The sequence below is a fragment of the Cimex lectularius genome, unplaced genomic scaffold (genome assembly GCF_000648675.2).
Source record: "Cimex lectularius strain Harlan isolate CLEC.00 unplaced genomic scaffold, Clec_2.1 scaffold396, whole genome shotgun sequence".
NCBI classification, from domain to species: Eukaryota; Metazoa; Arthropoda; class Insecta; order Hemiptera; family Cimicidae; genus Cimex; species Cimex lectularius.
Genome location: NW_019394208.1, coordinates 137,490 through 162,486, shown reverse-complemented (window position 1 = coordinate 162,486; position 24,997 = coordinate 137,490). Strand labels below are relative to the sequence as shown.

At 33.6% G+C, this 24,997-nt stretch overlaps 1 protein-coding gene across 2 annotated transcripts in view; it reads right to left on the bottom strand.

Moving 5' to 3' along the window:
* The window catches only part of LOC106672015 (metastasis-associated protein MTA3), a 39,714-nt gene extending 22,208 nt beyond the window's left edge, over positions 1 to 17,506 (bottom strand). For both annotated transcript variants that reach the window (XM_024230180.1, XM_014403070.2), the window contains exons 1-10: positions 17,311 to 17,506; positions 7,703 to 7,770; positions 7,051 to 7,144; positions 6,787 to 6,971; positions 4,360 to 4,477; positions 4,184 to 4,286; positions 3,633 to 3,732; positions 3,181 to 3,369; positions 2,969 to 3,102; positions 2,801 to 2,895 (exon numbers count right to left, since the gene is read on the bottom strand). In XM_024230180.1, the coding sequence (XP_024085948.1) occupies positions 2,801 to 2,895; positions 2,969 to 3,102; positions 3,181 to 3,369; positions 3,633 to 3,732; positions 4,184 to 4,286; positions 4,360 to 4,477; positions 6,787 to 6,971; positions 7,051 to 7,144; positions 7,703 to 7,770; positions 17,311 to 17,338 (1,114 nt within the window). In that variant the 5' untranslated portion in view covers positions 17,339 to 17,506. The remainder of the gene's footprint in view (positions 1 to 2,800; positions 2,896 to 2,968; positions 3,103 to 3,180; positions 3,370 to 3,632; positions 3,733 to 4,183; positions 4,287 to 4,359; positions 4,478 to 6,786; positions 6,972 to 7,050; positions 7,145 to 7,702; positions 7,771 to 17,310) is intronic.
* Positions 17,507 to 24,997: the final 7,491 nt, after the last annotated feature.

Here is a 24,997-nt window from a genome sequence, read left to right as displayed (position 1 = left end):
CTACAATTTAAAAAAAAAAATTAACATCAAAGAAACCATTTGAAAGAAGAGGAACATAGCTTTTTAAGGATATATGTACCATTAAAATATATAAGATTTCCATAAGAAAATAAACAAAATAGCAAAATTATTTGTCAGAAATTAACCTTGTTTTTTAAATGGAATTAATAGTCCAATCTTAATTTTTGATAGTTATAAAATGCACCTGACAATTTCTTTAGAACGAATTATCAACCATCAAAATCAGTCCATTAGCTTTTGAGCAAAATGATCAATGTCAGTCACCCAGAAGGTCATAGAAATTATTAGTCAAGAAATCAATTTACACTGATTTCTGTGGAAGTCGGTATCTAAAGGTTTTATAATGCTAGAATCACGACAATGAGGTCAAATCCAAGTTTTGACCATTTTCTGACCTACTTTCTTTACAGAATGATTGTTAAAATATGCAAAAAGGCAATATTTTGTTGATTTATCTATTTAAATATCAAATTAGAATGTGCAGAAATGTGTAATGAAATTAGTGACCTTATTAACAGTATGCCTAACAAGTGTACAGAGGTTTTAGCTAACAAAGGACATTATACACGATATTAATTGTTTGAAATAGACAACAATGTGTCCAATAAACAAAATTATGGAATTAAAACCTTTTATTTTGTAATTTTTCAAAATCCCTTAATGAAATTTTCCTTCAGCAAAAAACAATAATTACTAATAAATTTTAATGCAATTTATAATAATAAAAATAAAATAAAAATGCTAGGGAAAGTAAATACTATAAAATTGGCAATATCCCTATCCATTTTTGAGCAGTTTAGAAGTAAAAGTTAAAATAATGATTATTTAGAGATCGTAAGATGCAATCTTGTGTGATGTAAGTTTTAGAAAAACATTTTCTTTATTGTGCCAACGTTTCGATATTTATTTAGATCATCTTCAGGGCCTTGGATTTATAAACATTGTTTAGATTACACAAATACATGTAAGATGTGAAAATGAATTTATACAATGATATACACAATGTAGAAATTTTAGATTTAATCAAAGCATTTGTACTCACTCAAAGTGTGTATTTCCTGTGTAGATATGTCACGGTTGTGAGTCGTGTTGAGAGTGTTAGGGAGATATAAATGTTTTTTTTTTTGTTTATATGTTTGACTTTGAAGGAGTAGGGAAGAAAGCAGAGATAGTAATTCATTTTTCTATGAGGAGTCAGCTTCTTTGAGGTGAAAGGGGCCGACAATGGGGAAAAAGGGGGTAATGGATTATTGTTCAGGCTTAGAATATTCTGCGTCCTAGAACACGGAACAATGAAATTAATACACAAAAACTACTATTTTTGTTTTTCATTTACGTAACTTCTCCTAATTAATTAAATAAATAAAATTAATTAGTAAATTTAATTAAATGGGCATAAATCATTATTTAGAGTTTACAAAAATATTATTATGTTTATAAATTTCGCCAAAATTTCATTGGTTGGTTAACTCTAGCATTATAAAAATCAAAGCAAATTAATTTTTCAACTGATAATTTCGACGACCTTCTGCATGATTTACATTCCTAGTGCAAGTTCGAAGATAATTTTTCTCAAAAGCTAGTTCTCAAAAGGACTGATTTCCATCAATGATAATTAGTTTTAAAGAAATGATCAAATATATTTTATAGCTGCATCAAACCTTAAAATCAAACTATTATTTACTTTTAAAAAAATTAATTAATTTAAAAAACGGTTAATTTCTGACAAATAATTTTGTTATTTTGTGTATTTTCTTATAAATACTTTATAATTTTATGGTACATACATTGTTAAAAAGTTACGTTCCTCTTCTTTCAAACGGTCCCTTTGACTTAAATTTTTTTTAGCCGTTTTTGAATTACAGCCGTTTCAATCGGAAAATCAAATTCAATGTATTTTTTATTTTTAGTATTATTTCAGTATTTTATTATATTTTTAATGCAATCTATTGTACATAAAAATGCTGTTAAAATGATATATTCACCTAGTTGATTTGAGCAAGCAGAACAGCAAAATAAAAATATAAAAATTGGAAAATTTCAACTTTCAATTTTTTTGTATATATTCACATAGAGTTGATGATGGGTATTGGTCTGTTAGTCTATGAACTCATGTTGAACTGACAAAGGGTTACTTTACTTGGGGGGGGGGGTCTGTCGCAACTCACGTGATTTTTGAGTTATTCAAATGTGTTTCGGCATTGTGCTATCTTCAGTGGGGAACTGTCTGTTATTTTGTCTGAGTAGGGTTTATATAGCATTTGGTATGATGCTTATCGCTGGGAGGCCTTATGTTGGGTGGGTGTGGTTTTGATGCTCATTCATCGGTTGTGATGGCAGTTTCATTGTCGGTTAATATCTGTGTGTTATTAATTTTTTGATATGTGGTGTTTTTAATGGTGTGGAGGTGGTGTGTGAATGTGAGTTTGTTTGTCCGTTTATGAGTTTTCCATCTTTCAGTGTTATTTGTTTATATTTCAAGATTCTCTAGTATATTGAGTTTTCGTCTTTTTTGTGTATTGGGTATTAATGTCATGCTTGTTTCTATTGTGTTTGGTTCGAGGTTGTGATGTATTAAGTGTACATGTATACATTGGACGGACTGGAAGGAAATTAATTAAGTATATAATAAAGTTTTTTGTCTACGACTTTAACATGGCATTACTACTTAATTAAAATAATTTCTCTTATAATTCAATAATTAACAAAAATGTTAGCCTTGAAATCAAAATACGTAAAAAATTAAAACACTATTATCAAACAATTAGCTTTTACTCACCAGTACAAGATTCACAAGGTTTACTACTAATCATTTCAGTTGTACCATTGACTAATCCTCCTTTATTATTGTTCAATGCAGAATTGGGTTTACTACTGTAGGAAAAAAAATAGTGATACCAAAAATTATATACTATCGATACATAAATTTGAATAAAACTATACTTACTAGTTAGGAATATACACTTGCTTTAGTTTAGATTCGGCTTCTACTGCTTTCACCCTCTTCTGCTGAACATATCTGTCTGTTGTCTTCCACATATAGTAATATTCAATTATATTTTTTAGACTTTTCCATGGCAGCTGAAAATCAATAAGAGAATAAAGTTAACAAAAGATTGGAATATTTGTATTAAGAACACTATTTGCTGTTATACTGACAAAATCTTGTCGGATATCGTTAAAGTCTTTTCCATATTTTTCTAAAGCTTCTTCAAATATGTTTGCTTCAGAAGCAGACCACTCTTCCATCTCATCTCTGCAAAGCACTGGCCCAGTTGAAGGAACCAGTGAACTCACGGCATCAGATAATATATAACCGTGTTTGTGTAATGTATCCATAGCATGAAACTTGGAAAAAAAAATAAGAAAGTAATAGTTTTAAACAAATATTGATCAATTAGCTATTAACCTATGAAAGGCAACTTTAAAGATTAGATAACAAGTACAACAGAAACAATCAGGAGAATAAATATAATTTAAGAACAATAAAATTTGTAAATTCCAATCTATCCTACTTATTTCTGAGCACTTTAGAAATTATATGTGAATATCAATTTGATGAAATGGCCTTTATTATCAAGCATCCTTGAAATAAGTAAAATTATACATACCAAAGTTATGTCACGAGAAGCAGCAGCAGCACTCATGTGTAAACTAGGTTGTTTTACTGAGCTTGAACAATCCAAGGCTCTTGCAAATGTCCCGACAGACCTAATAAAAAAAATATAAATAAATTAAAAAAATAAAATAAATAATTTTAATTAAAATTTAACATGACAAATGTCTGATCATAAATGAGGAAGGCCATGTGGGAAAATATAATGTTATTTAACATAATTGAATTCGTTTTGATAGCTAAGGGCCTAGGAAATGCTACAAAATGGCTGAGGAAATATTTTAATCAAAGGTATGGCACGTTAATAAGGTTAATTAAATACATTTTAATTACCTTAGTCAGCTTTAATTAATATAAAAAATGATATTTGCAAAATAACTGCATACTTGATATTTTCTTAGTTAGATGTTTCAAATAAGCTACTCATTGTTTGTTTTTAGTAACTTTTAGTTTAAAACTAAAAATTTAATTAAGGACAGACAAACATCACTCATAAATACAAAACCGGTACTAACAAAAAAAGTATACTGATATAAATTAAAATACCTTGATGTAACCAAGAACTGATCAATTTGTTTATCAGTGAGATTGTGCTCAGGTGTCCATAATAATGTTTCAATTGTTTCAAAAGAACGAGGGTCAACTTCACCTATAAAATTTTTTTTATATTTAATCATTTTAAAAAGAAAATTACATTTTATTTCAATAAAGTAAGTTTTTACCTTTCTTTAACAACGGTGGTGGTACAGCTTGATATTCAGGTCCAACGTGGATGTCGCCCTTATCATTTGTAAGATTTCGCTGATTAGGATCAAAAACAAGACAATAAAAGAATGTGTCCTGAAATAATAAAATTGAAAGTAAATAACCACATTTTGAAAAAGAAAATACATGAAATATCGGGCAGTAAAATAACTCCGCAGGATTTTTCGATGGTAAATTCCATGGAAATTTCAGGCACTTGCAAGCAATATATGAACCATTTTGTACCACTTGTGGCCATCTTTCATGCATGTAGTTTTATAATTCTGTCCTTACAAAACTTCTTAGATTTTTGAGCAATGAACTCAAATAAATAGTTTTCCCCATTGATAGAGCTTTGCAGAAAAAAGCAAAAATCACAACAGGAAATTTCAGGTGAATACACTAGGTGAGGGAGCCATCCCAACCAAGCTCTATTTCAGGGTGAACAATATCCTTGTGGGAAACAATCCCATTGGAGCCAACACTGGTCGTTTTTGGTCAATCACTGACTTTAATTGCTTCGAACGTGTCGAATACTTCAGAATTAACAATTTGGTTGGATGGAAGAAGCTTATAATTAAAAACCAGATTCTCTTGCAGTTGTATGTATTTATTTATTGCTAACTCTAAATACAATTTAACCAAGACAGAAATTCGAAACATGTTAAAGACATTCTTTTGACACTCATTTTATTTTGCACGAAATTGCATGTTTTTATGGATTACTGCACAAAATTGCATCCGAATTTTGGATGTTTATTTTTTTATGAATGAAAGAAGTGGGAAAATTCCTAATTTTTATATGTAAACAGCATTGAGTAAACTAATTGAGGGTAAAATCTTTTTTATAATGTGCTCCATTGAAATTTTCAAGTTCTGATGCTTAAAACCAATAAATTGATTTGCTTGACATCTGCCGATCTGCTCTGTTTCATCACTTGCATGTTTCTCACTTTTCATTCTCAGTCTTTCTTCAGCTTGGGAGCAAAGCAGAACCATGCTAAAAAAAATAATAATGCCCGTTAAGTTCATAGTACCTGAAGTTCGAAAGTGGGGCTAAAGGACTACCTGGAACTTAAGACCGATGGCAAACTGTTTTAAAAGAAATGAGGTCTTTTCTCTTTTAAAACACATTCTGCCTAACAAAAGGTTTAACTTTCAATTAATTAAGGTTTTTAGTTGAGATAAAAAACTCAGTGTCATGAGCGGGATTCGAACCCACGACCTTAGGCTAGATACGCCGCTGCTCTACCACTTGAGCTATCGTGACTTCGATCCACTCGGACACAAACTTCCCATCTTAGCCCCACCTTTTTAAAAATGGCAAAAAGGAGGGAAATTCAAAAGGTGGGGTGACTGACTTTTTATCTCAAATAAAAGACTTAATTAATTGAAAGATATTAATTGATCAAGCGGACCACGAAAACTAGTGAATTTAAAAGGTATAACCTGAGAGAAAAAACACTTAGTGATGCATATGGTGTCGAATTACAATGAAAAAATTAATTTGTTAAATTTTTTACCATTTATATATTTAATAAAGTAATATTTATTACACTTTTTTTTTGTGTGCATATTTTGAGGTTTTTATTGCACATTTTTCCATGTTTCGATGATTTGAGGTATTTTATTGCATATTTTGAAGTTTTTAGTACACATTTTGAGATTTTTTTATTGAATGTTTTGATGTTTTTGTGGCACATTTTACAAGTTTCAAAGTTTTTATTGTATTTTTTGTTGAGGTTGTTTTTGCTCATTTTTGAAGTTTTTTTTGCAAGTTGTTCACGGTTTTATTGCACTTTTTTCTCATGTTTCGAGGATTTATTAAAATTTTTGAGGTTTTTATTGTACTTTTTTATATCTAGGATTTACTGCACCATTTGAGGTTTTTATTGCACTTTTTTCATATGTCTAATGTCTAGGATTTATTGCACATTTTGAGATATTTATTAAATGTTTTGAGGTTTTATTGCAATTTTTTTCATATTCCGATGTTTTTATTGGACATTTTGAGGATTTTAGTCCAGGTTTTTAATGCACGTTTTGCGACTTCTATTGCACGTTTTTACACGTTTCTGTGTTTTTAATGCACATTTTTGTGTTTTGATGTTTTTATTGCACCTTTTTGTATTTTTTAAGGTTATTATTGCACCTTTTTTTGTATGTTTTGAGGTTTATGGCACCTTTTATGTGTTCTGAGGTTTCTGTTGTCCTTTTTGAAGTTTATTGCTGCATAAAAATCCAGTCTTTACTGACAATAAAGATAACAGTGGTTCTATTTTTTTGCCCACTCTGAATATTTATGATGGGCCCACATTTCATCTCCAGTTATCAATCATTTTTAATGAAAAATGTTATGTATTTATATTACAACCCAATACACATAACTAATTTTTGAGTCATACCTCTTTATTTAAGTAACTAAATAATGATTCTGTTTCATTAAGAAGGGTGACATTACACTTCCCCCTAATGTGTGTAGCAGGTAAAGTTTCTACTTGTCTTGACAAAAACAATTCCCTCTGTTTTAACTGGTGTTTTTGTTTTGTCGAAAGTTCTTGTCTTAATTCCCAGTGCTCACCTTCAGTTTCTAAAAATGAAAAATAAATCAATAAAAGTAAGTATTCAGTAATGTTCAAAGAATAAATTGGTTTCGTTTTACTACTAACTTTCTTTTTTATCTGAAACGGCTAATATAGAAGTAGGGAGATCTCTACGCCTGAAAAAACACATTACTTTGGCTTCTACGTTTCCATTGGGAGTCTGAAAAACATATATTACCATAATATATTGCGATAAAATGCACTATTAAACATTTGGCAAAATTTATATAGTACAAGAAAAAATTACTGAAATAAATGCAAAAGTGCAAAAATATAAACAAGAAAGTATCACGTACTGAGACTTTTTGCTGCTAACAAAAAAAAAAGGCAAATTATTTTAATTCAATAGAATGGGCAATATTGTCTGCAATTATTTTAACAATGCAAATTAAACAATACCTAATTTTAATTTACTATTTACAAGCTTTACATAATTGTATTTTTTAAACTACTATAACTAAATTAACATGAGATTATTACAAAATCAAAATTAACTTATGGAACTGTTTAACAAACAAAAACTTATTACATTAATTATTTTGATGAAACAAAGTACTAAATGAAACTGTGAAACAGTGTTAGCAAAATTTATTCCAATAAACTGCATACTGCCAATAATTTCAATTCATCTTTAAAAATATGAATGAAACATGGTCTGGGTTGAGATTTTCACCAAATTATTTTTTTTTTAATATCTGAGAGGAATAAAATCAATTACCTTGTTTAATTCTTCAATCCGTCGAATGTGGTAAGGTGTAATATTTGTAGTTTCAAAATACACATAATCTGAAACAATAGAAATGTCTTATTACACACACTACATAAAATAGAAAGTAAATTAATTCCTGTCAAACAGGAGAGCTCAACATCCAACTATCCATGGAGTGTCGAGTAAAAGGGGTCAGACAATATATATATNAGAGATAGAGAGAGAGAGAGAGAGAGAGAGAGTGAGAGAGATAATGCACTAACAACTCATACAATCCCCCCAAAAATAGGTAAAATAAAACAATCTAATACAAACAAGAAGCCCAAAATATAATAATGTTGAATAAATAAAATAATCCAGGACATCCTTACTTACTTTATTGTTGTGTTATATGAGTATATATAAATTGTTTCCGTTTTCCTACTTTATTTTTTATCTGAATTGGCTAAAATAGAGGTAGGGAGGTCTCTACGCCTGAAAAAACAATTATTTCAGCTTCTATATTTCCAACCAGTCTGTGTGTGTGTTTCATATGATGTAGAATGGATTAAAATGAATTTTTACATCTATGCCTAATTAAGATTTCACCATTGAAGTAGCTGATGATGTAGAATACAGTCAAATAGACCTTTTTTTTTATTTTATTTGTTGTGGAAGACAAATAAAAACAAAAAAGGACTAGTTTAGATTTTTTAATAGGTACAGTTAGTCTCTGGATAAGAGAAAATGTGTGTCCATTGCATTTATGCGCTGAGCTTTGTCAAGGCTCAGACAACATTCTGCTCAATTTAATATTCTGGAACATGGAGGACTTAACTAGTGACAAGTTCGCAGAGCTAAAGACTATTTTATTTATGGAGAACATTGATGTTTACAGCATCGTTGAGGCCACATCATATTCCCGGTGTTGCCCTTCTTAGAGGCAGATTTACTACTAGTAGTAAAATTTGTTGTTATCATGGAGTTAAATGAAGTAGATAAATTGGAGGCAGTTCAATTGTATTTTGTTGTATACAATCCGCCCTTGAACAAGCCAGAACTTACATGATTAGAAACCGATTGTATGGACATACACCCTCATTAAGAGGGGATATGCCGGAACTAGTGCTATTGGCAATGTGGTAAAGGATTTTTAGAAGAAAATGAAGAACTAGGCCCTTCATTTCTCACAGAGGACATACAATCCAGATCTAATTTTGGGTCGTGGTTCAGTCAGAGCAAAAAGCTTTCATTAAGGCATGCACCAGGCGATCTTGCTACACAAGATAATGAAAGGGGTATTGATTTTCAAATAGTTATAGTATGCTGAAAAGCCATGTGTAATTTAAGGAAAGCAGATAGATGTTCACCGGTGAACTAGCCAAGAAGTGTGCATGCACAGGAGATCCAACCAGATCAACCGCTACTTTTTTATATTGATTATGGATACCAGGATCTGGAGGGAGGGAGCTTTACAGCTTATTGCTCCTTCCTGGTTTCATTTTTGGTGCTCGCAACAAAATGTATGTACATTGAGCCCCCAGTGTGCCAGTGTTCTATCATCAAAGAAACTCATTTTTGAATGGGGTCTTTCATTGCGGCCACAGTACCCCTTATGCATCAGAAAAATCCAGAGACGACAGAGGGAAACGTATCTACTAGCTGAGTCGCCTTAACCACTCGGCACCACAGTCCCCCACTACCTCTTAGCTCAGCCAACAAATTAATTAAAGGATCCTTTAAAGAGATTAATAGAAGTCTGCTCTAGGCGCAGGCCAAAGGAAAATAGTGCAGCAGCTACGAGGCAATGCAGGGGGATACTGTCAGGCCTTCCACCACACTAAGTTAAAAAGTAAAATAGCAACAATACGACATACATTAAAACTAACATACTCTAACAACCTATAATAGTAGAAAAAAAAGTTTGTTTTTACAGAATACAGTCCAAATTATACACACCATCTTTTATCCGTTCAATATTCTTAAAGTGAAGTGAATTGTAAAAGTGTAATCAACTGGCATACTACTTCATAATAAAACTGTATCATAAACAGGGTTGGATACAACTGTTGAGTGATTTTAAGTGTGCTTTTGATAAATCAGTGTGATCTAAAATTGCAGGATATAAATGTCAGCAGATTGTTATACACAAATATTCACAAATATCCTTGAAAACCAGTATTAAAGGCATGTTCTAACAAGTCAACTTTAAGAATGAAATCTGTCATGAGAACCTTCCATTCAACTGACTTTGAAATAGTCATTCAGGCTAAGGGAGAACAGAAATATTGTCAATGCTGCACGTCAGAACCCTTTCCATAGTGCAAATGAAGTACAAGATGTTTTGGCAAGGCCTTTATCAACCCAAACATTTGTACTGATGAGCCGCGTTTCTATCTGTATAGTATTGCAGAATATGTCTTTCCATAGTTAAAGAGAATACAACTTGATTAAGATGGAGGAAAGATGAGAAAAGGTGTTTGTTTACAAAATGAGTAACCTTCATATTTAGTATTCTTAAGTAAATCCTTTATTAACTAAGTTAATCCTTTATTAAAAATGAGGATTAACAATTTTTTTGTTTGTATTTTCTATTTTGTTTTATCCAAATAACAAGAATATTGGATAATTTAATTAAAATTAATAGAATAAGAATAAATTACAAATATCCCTATTCATTTTTGTGCAGTTTATATGGAGCCAAGAAAGTGAACCTTCAATTAAGAGGGAGCAACTTTTCTCTACAGGCCACATATGCGGGGTTTGGCCAAAAATTAAGTGTCCGTATGTGTGATGATGACCCTGTTCTATGAGTCAGGTCCTCCAAGAGCCACCTATCTGAGTGCTCTTGATACACAAGATCTTCTCTGCCAATTCGGCCCACCGATGCCACTTCATGTTTTTATTGCATTTTTAGCGACAGGGAGATGGATCGCAGGGTTAAGTCCAGAAGTTGGGATGTCCCGGCCATACCCCCATTTTCATTACTCTTCAGAACTGTTGTGTTCTGGACAACAACCACCGTTTTGGTCATGGCATCTTTCCAACAAGAGCATGTCAACAGATGACTTTTCATGGTCATTTTTACTGACATATTTAGCAACAATTACAGAAGAAAAAATTGATTGATTTTGAAAGGTTTATTATTGCTGGAGCACCTGTTAAAGACTCGTTAACAGATACATGTATTGATTTATAACTTAAACAATTGTAGTTTGTATCATGTGTAAAATATTTCTAATTTTGATTCATTAACAGGGTCATTTAAAATTTGCTTTTAATACCATGTATTTGATAAACCACAGGTTCTACAATGGTATATATAATTTTGGAGGATCATTTTAAAAATTCGACACAAATGATGTTTGAAGTAAAGTGAAAAAAACTAGAGGAGAAACATTGTTGATTTTGTTGAAAATTATTATTGTGGCTGGTGCAAATGTGTGAAAGACTGTTTATTTATAATTTATCATATTGCGCATGGAATATATCTACTTTGAATTTATAAATAGGGATATAAATTTGAGGCAATTTTCACTTCACTTTTGATAAACCAGAAGGATCCACAATGGCAAAATCGAATTACTACAGATCACTTTAAGTTGTTTCTTGAAAAACTAATAATTCAAATATAACATTATCTTGAACTGTTGTAAGCTTAATATTCTGTGGATAAGTGATACTGTAGTTTGAATCAAGCATGAAATATATTTACTTTATTTTTAGTAACAGTTATTATACAAAATATGGTTGAGTTGAAAAATTAGTGACTCTAGTGGGACTCGAACCCATGACTTCCAGATCAGTGCATCAACGCTTCTACCACTTGAACTATCATGGCTTCTGTCCACGAGACACCAACTCCTCATCTCAACCTACATCCTTTTTACATTACGCTCTTTTTTTGCCAATATTCAAATATCGTGTAACCATATTAGATATATGAATTTAGCTATGAGATTAGTGAAGTCCAAGTCTTCCGTAATTATATTAATTTATTATATGATTTTAGTTGGTCCTATTAACAAAAGTTAATTATTATGTAAAGTATCCTTGAGGTCAGTTCAAATAAGATGAATTTCAGTAAATCACTTATAAACATTTGAAGTGTTGCGAGCTCAATATTATGCAAACCCTAAAGACACACATTATAATGACTTTTGTGAGAGTTTCTCCTTACAGGGTGATGAACATGAAGTTTGGTCGTTTCTGAACATTCACCAGACCAGCCAGAATAGGCACACCAAAATTGCAACTAAACTATTGATAGTTTTGGTTAAAAGTTATTATTACTGTACAGACTTGTACAGTCAAAAAATCTTATTAGTTTGTAAAATCACACTTGTATTAAGCGTGACCAAAACTTGGTGGAACAATAGCCCAGGCATGAGACACACGAAGAGATTCATCCGCAAGACTTTCAAAGGAATTTTTGAAGGGCAACTGAAACAGAACCAGGATTCTGGTTGTACTCCGGACAGGGCACTGCCGCCTAAGAAGGCACATGCACCGGATAGGAGTACAGAGAGAAGAAACACTGTACAGATATTGTAAGGAATTCATTTTGTTTTTGTGAGGATCTATGAAGGTGCAGTTTCTTGAAAGGCTATGGAGGATGAATAACAACGTGAAGCTGGCCAGTGAGTTATAAAAATAGAGAGGCACAATAGATATACTCAGGTTGAGTAGCAGAAGGCCTTGTGGCTTCCTCTTTTATCCCTATCCCTACATCAAGCATGTCTATCTTGGACTTATTAACAGGAAATTTCAATTTTATTTTTATTTTTTGTCATCTGACAACAATCATTGAAGATTTCTACTTTAGTCTTATTCAGCAGCATTTTTTTACCTATAGAAAAACTCCCAGCTGTTGGCAGTACAAGGTCAGACCCTGGGGGTACATCACTCTTTATTATTAAGTACATTACAGGGGAAAATTCATACATAATACAGTCTTACATGATAATTAATATAACAAAATTTATATTTGAATACTAAGAAATATGTATAACATTTACAAGAAGCACAACAAGCAGCATGTCAAATGCAAGTAAATCTGGTACCTAACACATTACAGTACAAAATATAAACTTAGTAGAAACAGCATAAATTATTTATTGCCACAAATGACAATTTTATTCATTTTTTTCTTCTTAAAGGTATCAAATTTACAGCCCAGAAACTATGCTGCCAAATTTATCACCAAAAGCCCACTGACAATGAGTTCGATGAAATTCAGGATAAAACATACTAACATCTCTATTCCTTCTAGTAGGAACTAGGAAATTTATTTTACTTAATAACTCCAGGCAATAATAGATCTCATTTACCAACTTCCATACAAAAGCATACGCGAAGACCAAACTACGATTATCAAGGGTCATGAGCCAGCACTGGTGAGCCCAAACACCATATTCCTTTTCCTCGCATCTGAGCCCCATACTTAAAACCATGAATTTCACAAACCTTTTTTGGAACTTTTTCAACTGATTGAATAAGTCTGCAAATTCCAAGGAAACCAAACAGAGGTAGTACTCTGCTAGTAGCTAGTACTCCTAACAATACTGAAAAAGATAATTTTAATGGTTTTTAAATTTGTAAAGTCTGAGATATTCCTTTTTATAGAGCCCAGATTGTGATATCCTTTAGAAACCACGTGCTTAACATGCTTCTAAATGTTAATTCACTGTCAAATACCACACCAAGATCATTGATTTCAGTCACCTGTCAACTGCAGTACTACCCAAAAAATAGATTAAAGGAAACCCCTTTCTACTATTATAAAAAGAAATAGAAAAACATTTTCTAATATTCCGACATCAGCCCTCTAACTTTATACATTAGGTTGATAAAGACTTATTTTAAGATCATGAGGTGTGGTCTGGTACCCACGATCTTCAAATAATCATTGGCTAACGGTCACTAAACACCACACCTTGATAAATACAGTCCCAATATACACAAATAGATATCTAGAAAGTAAATATAAAATAAAAACAACCCTGCTGAGGCCTCAAGAATCACCCCCTCAGCTGTTGGTATTTATTTAGACCTAGGTCTCATCCATCCCCCCACCCACCAAGGTTGGCCTCCAAGTGCTGTCAACATCTTGGTCAATTCAGCACCCCATGCAATTCCTAGATCCAAACCCATTCACTCTCTCATTCTTAAATACATTCTTTCCTGTTTACATACTATTCACTAAGTTAGGGAGGTGGAGTACATTATATTCTTCCTTCACCCTTTACATATAATATTGATGGTCTATGTGGTACTTGATATTGCGCCATTGACCCTCATACATCACACTTTGACACTAATAAATACATTAAAATTCAACACACACTAAGAACAAAAACTATCAGTACTATATACAATAAAACAACTTTTTTATACAGGGAACCCAAATACTACTCAAGCACAATTCTAATATCGCGTGACATTCCTGCACGCTCTCTATATGGAGCCAAGGAATGGCACCTTTCAATTGAGTTAGACAGTGAAGTATATAACATTCTACCAACAATTCCAGAGGAGAGACATTGATGATTTTGTTGAAAATTATTATTGTGGCTAGTACAACTGTGAAAGGCTTGATTTGTAATTTATCATATTATCATGCAATATTTCTATAGTTTTTTAGTTTTGGATTTTAACTTCACCTTTCGATAAATCAAACAGATCCACTGCAGCAAAATGAAATTTCAACAGAATGTTTTAAAAAATTGTACACAAATATTGTTAAGAACCAGCATAACCAAGGAACTAGTTTATTACAAAAAAATAAAAAAATAAAAAATAATAATAACAATTTGAATATAACTATTTCTTGAAGCATTGCACGCTTAATACACCACAAAGGCTGATATTGTAGTTTGTATCATATAAGGGATTTATTGAAACAGGGGATGTAGGTAACCTCAACGGTTAAGACCTTGACACAGTGCTTATCACTGTAAGTTAAAAGTCTTGGATTCGAATTCAGGGGTGTTGGATGCGCACCGGCGTTCATATAACCTTGTGGTTGAAATACACTTGTTTAAAAAAAAGTTTTAATTTCCTTAAAGTGGATTTACAGGAAGGTGAACCTGCAGTTTAGTCATTTCCTATCATTCTGGCCTGCCCATCATTCTTGATCTGGCTAATGATCAGATATGACCAAGAGGTTAGAGACTAAGATGGAGGAGCCAGCCTCTTTACTAAATGTGCACCACAACCAACCAGTCTAGAATCCTCATCTAGTTTAGGGCTTTTTACCAGATTCCAAAGCTTTGTGAAGGACTCTCATGGGACTCCTTCAGGCCTGGGTTCAGCTGGTAGCTCTCCCAGAAGTAGAAATCTCAGCCTACATAAGCCTTTGCACCAACAGAGGATATGTTCCTCTGTTTCTTCTTCCTGGCAATATCTGCGCTTGCTTCTTTGTGCCATTCGGAGTTATATGCCTCCAGAGTTTGCAATGTCAAGTTAACACTTGTACTATTATTCTATTCTTAACAAGTACTTGATTTAGTAGTTCTGCCATTAGTTTCTGCGATAGTCCTTTGGTGACCTTTTCTATATCAAAGAACTATCTGCCCAATATCTGTCCTGAGCTACATTCTCATTGATCAGAAGGCTTATTTTTAATCTATTGTCTGATAGATCCATGTTTTTAACAGTTTGAACTCGTCATTGAACTTTCCTTGGCCAATTCATTAGTCTCTTCATTGCCCCCCTGCCCTATATGCTTTGTAATTTTGTCCGCTTTCCCCAATGTCTGACAGGGCCCAAATACAATCCAATTATGGAGGGTTTTGGTTGAAAGTGTAAGCCAGTCCCCATCTTAGCATAAATTGTTAGAAATAGTTAAAATAAGTTAAGAATACTTTAAGGAATGTCAAAGATATATTGGAAATAAGGCGGGAAATCTAATGGGTCGCCCACCCAGTAGGGAGAAAAGAGACGTTTCTCACAATCCTGGAGATCATAGGAATGCAATAGTAAAATAGTCTTTCTCTTGCTCTCTCTCTCTCTACCTCTCTCTCTCTCTCTCTCTCTCTCCCTCTCTACCAAACAATGAAAGTCGAAGAATGATTTAGTGTGGGAAGGTTGTCGCAGATACAGTCCATCCAGCTGTGGGACACCATAAATTTGGGGTACATCACACACGCGATATACATCTTCACCAGACGTCCAATGGCGTGGGACCAGGAGGCTGTGTAATGGAAACTCTGCCAGATGCTGTGGCTCAATAATTTTGCTTTTCCTTTCCTCCCCTACTCTGGTGAAAAACCGGTATAAAAAGGGGATGATTTGAAAAGCAAGTCAACTCATAGAGGGAGCCAAGTGGAGGACTCTGTCAACTAGAGAATTCAGTCAGAGCAGTAAGCAGCCACACTCCGTCAGGAACTCACCCAGCAAGGACCAGCCAATTACATGTCAAATAGAGTTGACTGTCAAGGACCCAGGAAGCTGCAGGAAGAAGTTTCTGGAAGACGCTGGATGAAATAAAAACTAATCGTTTAAGATAAGTCCTCTTGTGAATACTCACCCCAGAGTAAAGAGTATTGGCCGACTTGCGTTGATTGTTTGTTACCATAAAACAAGCAAGTGTAGCAATAAATGTTTAGAAATATTTCTCTGATTTATTGTATTGTTGAAACCCTAATTTCCCCTACACAAAAAGTTGCTAAGCATGTACACTGCATGTACTCTTATCGCTTAGCGATAAGCACATAGAGCATCAGCTCTTTCTAATTTTTTAATTATTGCTCATACAACTGTTAAAGCATTAATTCTTCTTTAAAGTGAAATTTCAATTTTTTTTTCTTTCACCTGGAATTCACTTTTGATGCAAAGCCAAAATCGTATAAAAGTGAAGTCAGATGTCAAACTGTGTTTTTTGGTCAAGTTGGTGGCAGAGCTTGAAATAATTTTAATTATGTAGTCACCAATTGATGATAAACGTATATTTTTATATCATTTATCCACGCCATAGTAACTTTTTGGGTTTTTGGATGTATTTTTTGGGGGAAGGGGGAGTTTACATCTTAGTAGATTGTCCAACAACAGGACAATTATATGTAGACAAATTATTATACATACTTTTTTAAATTTGGAATTACGAAATAATAAGAATATTAACGTGATGGGGCAAATGGGTTGTTATTGTTTACATTTTTTTTATGTTGAGAGGGAGACAACAACGTGGCCGGGGACAAACACGGTGAATCCAATTGTCCGACCGAGACGAAAAGGACGGAGGAATCGCGAGTGCTTCGGTCCTGGAGCGTGGCCGCGTCCTTATCTGGAGGATAAAAAGCCGCCGAGGAAAAATGCGAATTTACTCCAAAAAAGCTTCTAATCGACAAAAAAAAGACTATTCAATAAGTTTAACGAGACCATTATAAAAGCCCGATGGAAAAGACGATCCCCGATTCTACCCCATTGAGGTTACAAATAACAAAACGTACACTGATTAAAACTGAACGGCCCGCTTTGTAAAAGCTCTTTGTTATTTTTAACGTCTTGAAGGAAAAACAATCCCAGGTGCTCAGGAACGAAGGAGGGGCTGAATGATTTTTATTGTCTCCCCCTCAGCTAAAGCTTGCCCTGCCGGTGTTATTCTAGAGTAGTTTTTCGGTATTTAAATAACTTACCTCCGACCCTGTACATATTAGCTGTCATTGTGTGTCCTCAGGGCTTTTCGATGAAAGGCATAATTTCGTTTCACATCCGTATTGTTAGACCATTCGAACCGACGAGAGCCTCTAATGTTAAATGGATTTAATAACAAGAAACAACATCGCCATTTTCCCCTTTCCCAAAGCTGTACTTTTGTTCAATCTTCTGTTCTGTTTCCTTTCGGTGTACATTTATGACGTCACAGACGCTTTACCTGCCGTCAAGTGGAAATAAAACAAGCTAACTTAACGGTGATAAATAATATATTTTACGGACATCCAATTTACAAAAAATGTTTAAATACATATATAAATACAACATAAAAATATAACAATATAAAAAATAAGAAAACAAAGGAAAAAATTACTTAAGTATTAAACAATATTAAAAGTAAAAAAAATGCTTAAACGAATGTTTCATATAAATATACCTAAAATAATCACTTTTATGATTGTTACATTAAATTTTTAAATTTCCCTTGTAAAATAATATTACATATTTTAAAATATTGTGTAAATAATATTAGAAAACAATTACATAAAATATGTTAATGAAGTAAGTAAAAATAAGAGTATTTTGTGAATATTCAGCTAAATTATATTCAGTAAAATGTTTAATTAGAAATAATATAAAGATAAATATGGAAAAATATACATATACATACATAGATGTGCAGAATTGCAAGTTAAATAATTTATATGAAAGATATTTTATTGTTATGAAAATAATGAAAGAAAATTTAACTTAAAATATACGTAATAAATAGTTCAAGATTTAACATGTCTGCACACTTAACCATAGAATGAAGAAAAAGAAGATTTAAAAATTGTAAGATTTGGAAAGTTGTTGACCGAACGCATCATCATATCAATAGGAGTATTTTTGGTATAGTTAGTAGAATGCTAGTAAATAAAAAAAAGTGTATTATGCCTGGTCAAGTAGCTCAGTACAGAAAAGTTACTTTGAATAATTTAAAAATGACTGCCAATATACTAGTTAATTATTTTGGAAAGAGTAAGTAAATCTGAGCGAAGACTACGCATCTCTAGGGCAAGTAAATTAAAGTACAATTCAAATCGTCTATAGTCAGCAATAGTTACTCCTATTTTATAGGCAAGAATCCTGAGAAATTTTAATTGTACCGATTTGATACAAAAATACAGTTTATTTCTAGAAATGATGAGGTAGAGTGAGTACGTAGATTCACTTTTTGTAAATGAAGTTCTACTCAGATTTAAAATTCAAATCTGTGAGTAAAAACATCATTTATAAAAGTGAACAGTTTATTTCTTCTCTTAGGTATGGACAGCTTTTCACATTTTTTTATTACTTAATAAACAGGGAAAGCCTAATTATAAAAATGCTAATAATATTTATATTACATACATACAAGATATGTAATATAATATTCACAGCCACCGGACAGAAGTAACCAAAATTTCTTCTTCTTAGATTTTGAGACCACTTTGAAATCATCATGAAAAAAGCCTTCAGAAGTCTTTTTTTAAAGGATTTTTTTTTGGGGGGGGGTTGATGCTGAGCTTTCCTCCACTGCGACCTAAACATGTCTATTGTCGAACCCCTATAGCTTATAGCCATACATCAGAAAGTGCACTATTCCTTATAAAATTGAGCACTTTCCTTGGTGCTTCTTTGTGAATCTCCTTGGGTATGAGAAATGTCTTCCCAAAGTGGCTGTTCCGTAAATGGAGTAACACTTTACATTCGCCAAGGATATATGCCAATGCTTCAAGTTCCTCCTGACAAACCCAGCATGTCTCAGCCTTACCCATCTTCTTAAGGTGATAGTTAAGAGGGCAGTGGCAAGTGCATTTGAAGTATGCTATTGTTGATTGGTTTCCTGTCGATCAATGTGATGTGGATAGACTTGAGGAAACGCAATGTAAGGCCAAGCAATATTTAAAGTTTAAATCTGGGTGTCTTCTGATAAACTTGCTGAATCTATAAATGTAGTCTGCTTGCCACACAGTCTAACATCCAGTCCTTCCCAAATGAACCCCAAGCATGGTTAAATGTATTAATTAATGCTGTTATATTGCATCCCCTTCTCGTACACCTAGCTCTTCTGTTATTAGTACAGTCAATAGAAAGACATGGTTTGATGGAGTCTACTTTCAAGCAAAAAGAGATCTTTTAAAGTGCTTAATTTAGACTGTGTTACTAACTCCTTAATAATTAAAAATGTTTAGTTAGACTATTATATCAGTTTTTATAAATCCTTATGTATATCAAAAAGAAAGAATTTTTCTCCTCCTGGGTCTCTCAATTTTCTTTTGTCAAAAATTCTAGAACTTTGGTCCTTGGTTAATAAATTTAAAACTAAAAAAATATGTGTGTAGCAATGTAATGACGATGGCTTGGGAGACTAATTTCAAAAATTACTTAACCTCTCCTTTTAAGAAGAGGTTCCTTTTATGTTAATATGCTGAATCTTTCATCAGATCTACTTCACTTGAAGCTGCCTTTTCTCTTGACGATTTGAATTTTGTCATAAACAGTTTAAAATGCTACAAAGCTCCTGGATGTGATCAGGTTACTTATGAATTCTTTATGTATGCTCTGGATTTGTTTTGTGAAAAATTATTATATCTCTTCAACCATCTATCTGAATGGTTCTATTCCCTTTCTACTTCCTTTAGTTTCAGTCGTTCCCTTATTTTCCTCTCTTTTCATACATGGTAACATCAATGATATTTCTGATCACAGAGGAAGTTCCCAAAAGATAGCTCAACCAAGGAACAAATCAAAATCAAAAACAACACCTCGTATAACACAACTGTGCAACGCCAAAAAAGCAGCCCGAAGACAATGGGAGCGTGCCAGACATCCAGAAGATAAAACTCGCTATAATAAAGCAACGGAAGAGTTAAAGAAGGCATTGCAAGAAGAAAACAACAAGCGCATGACTGAAGAGCTACAGACTCTAGAACCAACAGATGGATCTCTGTGGAAAAAACCAGACAGCTTACTAAATGCTCGGCCCACATACCCTCTCTCCTTTGCGGCAATAAATGGCAAATCCTGCCGAAAGAAAACGCTGAAACATTTTCACAATGCCTAGCTGACCACTTTAAGCCAAACCAAACCACATATAACAGCAACGATAAGCAAATGGAGGAAAAACTATCACAACCGCTACAACTGTTTCCCTTTTCGGACTTTTTCTCTCCTGCGCAGGTTAAAAGAGTGATTGCAAAAACACCAACTAAGAAATTTCCAGGGGCAGACCTGATCACCCTACCCCTTCTGAATAACTTATCAAGGAAAACACTTGTACAGCTCACCCAAATATTTAATGCCATGTTCAGAACCACTTATTTTCCCTTCAAGTGGAAGCTTGCCCACATAGTGATGATCCCCAAGCCACAAAAGGACAAATCAAATCCGGAAAATTATCGACCAATAGTTTACTTAGCATTGTTGCTAAAACTTTCGAATGGCTAATTCTCCCGACCCTCATGAAATACCTGAAGCCACTGATCCCAGATCATCAATTTGGTTTCTGAGAAGGACACTCCGGCCACAATAGCTCCAGAGGGTAATGGACAACATCCTCGATGCCTTCGAACATAAAAAAGTCACGCTGGGGTTATTTCTTGATACAGAGAAAGCTTTCGACAGAGTATGGCATATAGGACTATTAGCAAAAATAAAAGACAGCCTACCGGACACCTACTATCGACTTATCCTTTCCTACCTGTCGGAAAGAACTTTCTGTGTCAAAGTACAGGATAGCATTTCTGACCCAAAGCCCATATTTTCTGGTGTCCCACGAGGCAGCATTGTGGGGCCTCTCCTCTATTTGGTGAGCGTGAGTGATCTCTCATCCCAAATCCCAGGAACAGTCAAGACAGTACTTTTTGCTGATGATGTGGCTATATTGAGCACAGGGGAAACTAGCGCAGAGGTACAACAGACCCTGCAACAAGTCACTGACCAAGTCTCTGAATGGGCGGACAAGTGGAAAGTCAAGCTAAACCCAGATAAATCAAAATTAGTCCAGTTCACTTCTCTGAAAAAAGCCAATGAACAACAACTGGTACTAAATAATAAGAATATCAGTGAATCGACACACACAAAATATCTGGGTGTTACTCTTGACCCGAGGCTGACTTGGCATCAACACATAAGCGATGTGCTAAAGAGATCACGATGCAGACTAATTGACCTCAAACCACTACTTAAGAGCCCAACTATCAGTCTGAGCAACAAAAGACTAATATATATGTCCCTCATTCGACCCATATGGTTATATGGCTCTGGTGTTTAGGCCTCAGCATCGAACAGCCAAATTAAGACAATTTCAAAACAGGGCCTTACGGATTTTAACTGGAGCCCCCTGGTATGTGCGAAATACCACACTGCACCGAGACCTGGACAATCCTCTAGTGGACCATGCACTGAGAGACAGCTACCGGAAGATGTTTGGCAAGTTCCAGTCCCACCCAAACACAGAAATCCAAGGAATACCGGACCACCTACCTCCTGCATGTCCACACCGCAGACTCAAGCGCAAGCGACACACTGATATGATAACTAATTATAATTAACTGTGATAAATTGTGATTAAATTAGATTAAATTATGTATAAATAATTAATGGGGGGAGCTGCTGAGCTTTAAGATCCAAGAACTGTTTGATGTCGTTAAACATTATGCCACAACTGTAAGGTACTATGTACAAAAGTTTAAATAAAGTTATATTTAAAAAAAAAAGAGGAATTTCATGCCTGGATTCGATTGCTAAAATACTTACGGGTTTACTCCTACACCAGTTAGAAAGCTTTGTCTCTCACACCAATTTATTAAGAGGATATCAGGCAGGCTTTATACATGGGTACTTCACCTTTGACAACACATTCACCTTATGTAACCTCATTAAGCTTAAATTTCTAAAAAAAGAAAAAGTGGTAAGATGTACTTCTTTTTTGTTGAGCATAAAGCAGCTTTTGATTGTACACACCATTTTTCTTTCTTTCTGAAGCTTTACAATGCTAGAATATCCTCAAAATTTGTTCATTGTTTAAAATCCTTATATTCTAACTCATCTTCTGCTGTGAAAGGTTCAAATGGAACCACAGATTTCTTCAAGGTGAGAAGTGGCATGCTCCAAGGCTGCCTATTGAGCCCAATTTTGTTTTCGTTGTTTATCGATGATTTGCATCTGGCTCTTGAATGCTCATGCCTGTAGAACAATAACAAAGGTATTGATGAAGGCCAATGAAGTGGCCTTTTTGCAGGTAACCCAGAGACTTTACAACTGAATATTAAAGCTTTGGCCAAATATTATCGGCAGTTGAATCTTACTGTTAATCATGAAAACTCCAAAATGGTTGTGTTCCATAGAGGAGGCCCACATGCTAACAATGAGAAGTGGTTCTATAATCGGCAATTGGTTGAAATAACAAATCATAAATATTTAGGCATCATCTTAACCACCTGTCTTTCTTTTATCCCACACTTATTGGAGAGGATTTCATTTGCAAAAAAAGGCAATTAAAAGGGTGTGGTCAAATTTCCTCAACAAACAGCTAATACCTCTCCCTAGTACATAGAAGGTGTTTCAATTGATCTGTGGCTCTACTCTATATCTTGCTTTGGTGCTCAAATTTGGGGTTTCGAGACTTACGAGGTACTTGAGAGAATCCACTTTCTTTATGAAGAAAGTATATGCCCTACGTTCTGCCACACCTCATTTCATGTTACATCTCGAAACTGAGGTGGTTATTCTTTTTCTTCACACTCTGAAGCTATACTTCAAGTATTACTTTAGAGTGTTAAACTTACCCCATCTCATATTTCCACGTTATTTGCTACAGAAATTATAAAAATACATTTCAGTTTAAAAGTTTGACAAACCTCTGACGGAAATATAACTGTCCATTTGATAACCTCTAAATATCTCTTTCTATAAAGTACAATTACCTACTTTATTGGGAATAGTAAGTTCAGCTATTTGAGAAGTGTTTGTGTCATATGCATCTTTTTCTACCCAATTTTCTTTCTACCCTCATCTAAACCCTGACTTTATTATTTGTCATCTTCTAGCTGACCATTCAAGCACATTGTCTTTGTCCCAATTGAGATGAATTTTTAAATTACGAGGAGAGCTTTTTTATTTAAATTATACACTATGGATAGAGTAGATGGATGAAGTGTCGTGTGCGGTTCTGGGGATGTAGAGGACTTTTTCATTTCTTGGGTGTGTGTTCTAGACACTCTGACTTGCACATTTCCTTTTTTGGAATGTAGTGGCTTTCTGCTTCTCATCTATTAAAGTTCCTCAACTATACAATAAAATGTTGCCTCCTCATTGGTTATGTCCGGATTGCCTGGTCTCTTCGATCCCAGAGTATCTAGTTTCAGTTACATATTTGATCCCTTCTTTTAAGGGTTTTTTTTATATAAACTAATACAATTTTTTTATATGAAAACTGTAAAAGTTTCGAGTCGTTCATCAACTACAGGCTATCGGGCTCTACAAGAGAGATGATAATACCCCACCCTTTGGGCATCCCTTGGTTGTACTAACTTGAATAGAATCTTCTCTTTTGTTTGTCTCAGCTTTCCTGGTTCTTAACATTTCTCCAATCAAAGAGATATGGTGTGATCTAAGTTATTACTCAAGAGAATCCTTCTACATACACGAGATGCATTATCAATGGCTGCCATTAGATTAAGCTTCCTTCTCGTTGTGAATGGCACTAGTGTGGTATTGTTCAAGTGAACACTCAGACACATATCCTTGCACCACCTTTTTACAATGTTGAGATTACTTTGCATTTGCAATGAAAGTTTAATCACCATCAATAACAAAGGGAGACCCCATAATGCTGGATTCATTGCCAGATAACTTTTTTTTTCCAATTTTTCTTAAAATATTTCCTAACCAAGCCTAAAGTAAAATGGAAAAGCCCACAGAATAAAGGCTAATAGTAGATTTTGCCTTTTATTATTTCTACTAGGTCATCAGCATGCTTATGTCAGCCAACAACCATAAGTGTACACAGTATGCCTCCTTGTGGTTTTACTGTCTATTTCTTGATTTTGTAACTGTGATTGGTGTATATGCAGGGTGTTAACAAAAGCATATTCTAGGTCCATGAAACAGCATAGTGCTATTGCATTCTCATCTATTATTTTTCTAGCTTATTGTACCAATGCGTTTAGGGTAGTTTCTGTAGATTTGCCCATCTGGTTGGTTACTCTTTTTCTTTTTTCGGCAAGATGATAATTCTTACATTTAAAATTGTTTTGTGACACATTGACTAGGATGATTCATCTGAAGATAAAATAGACAATTATGTGCATAATGAACATAAGATTTAAAGACTAATTATATTACAAACCATTAACGTTTATTGTATAAATATAAAAACACATTTGACAGTCATATGGATTTATATCACAGAATTTAATTAACAATATGTACATAGTGTTATTACAGCCTTTCAAAAATATTTTACATGAACAATGTATATTCTCTTATTGACATGAATTATAAAATTATACTCTTTATGTATACAATATTATATATTAATATAAAATGAAAGTTTTAAACATGTAAGTGCAAGAAGCACTTATTTTGACTAGATTAAAGATCAAAAACACGACATAACAATTGACTAGTCCAAACACAAAA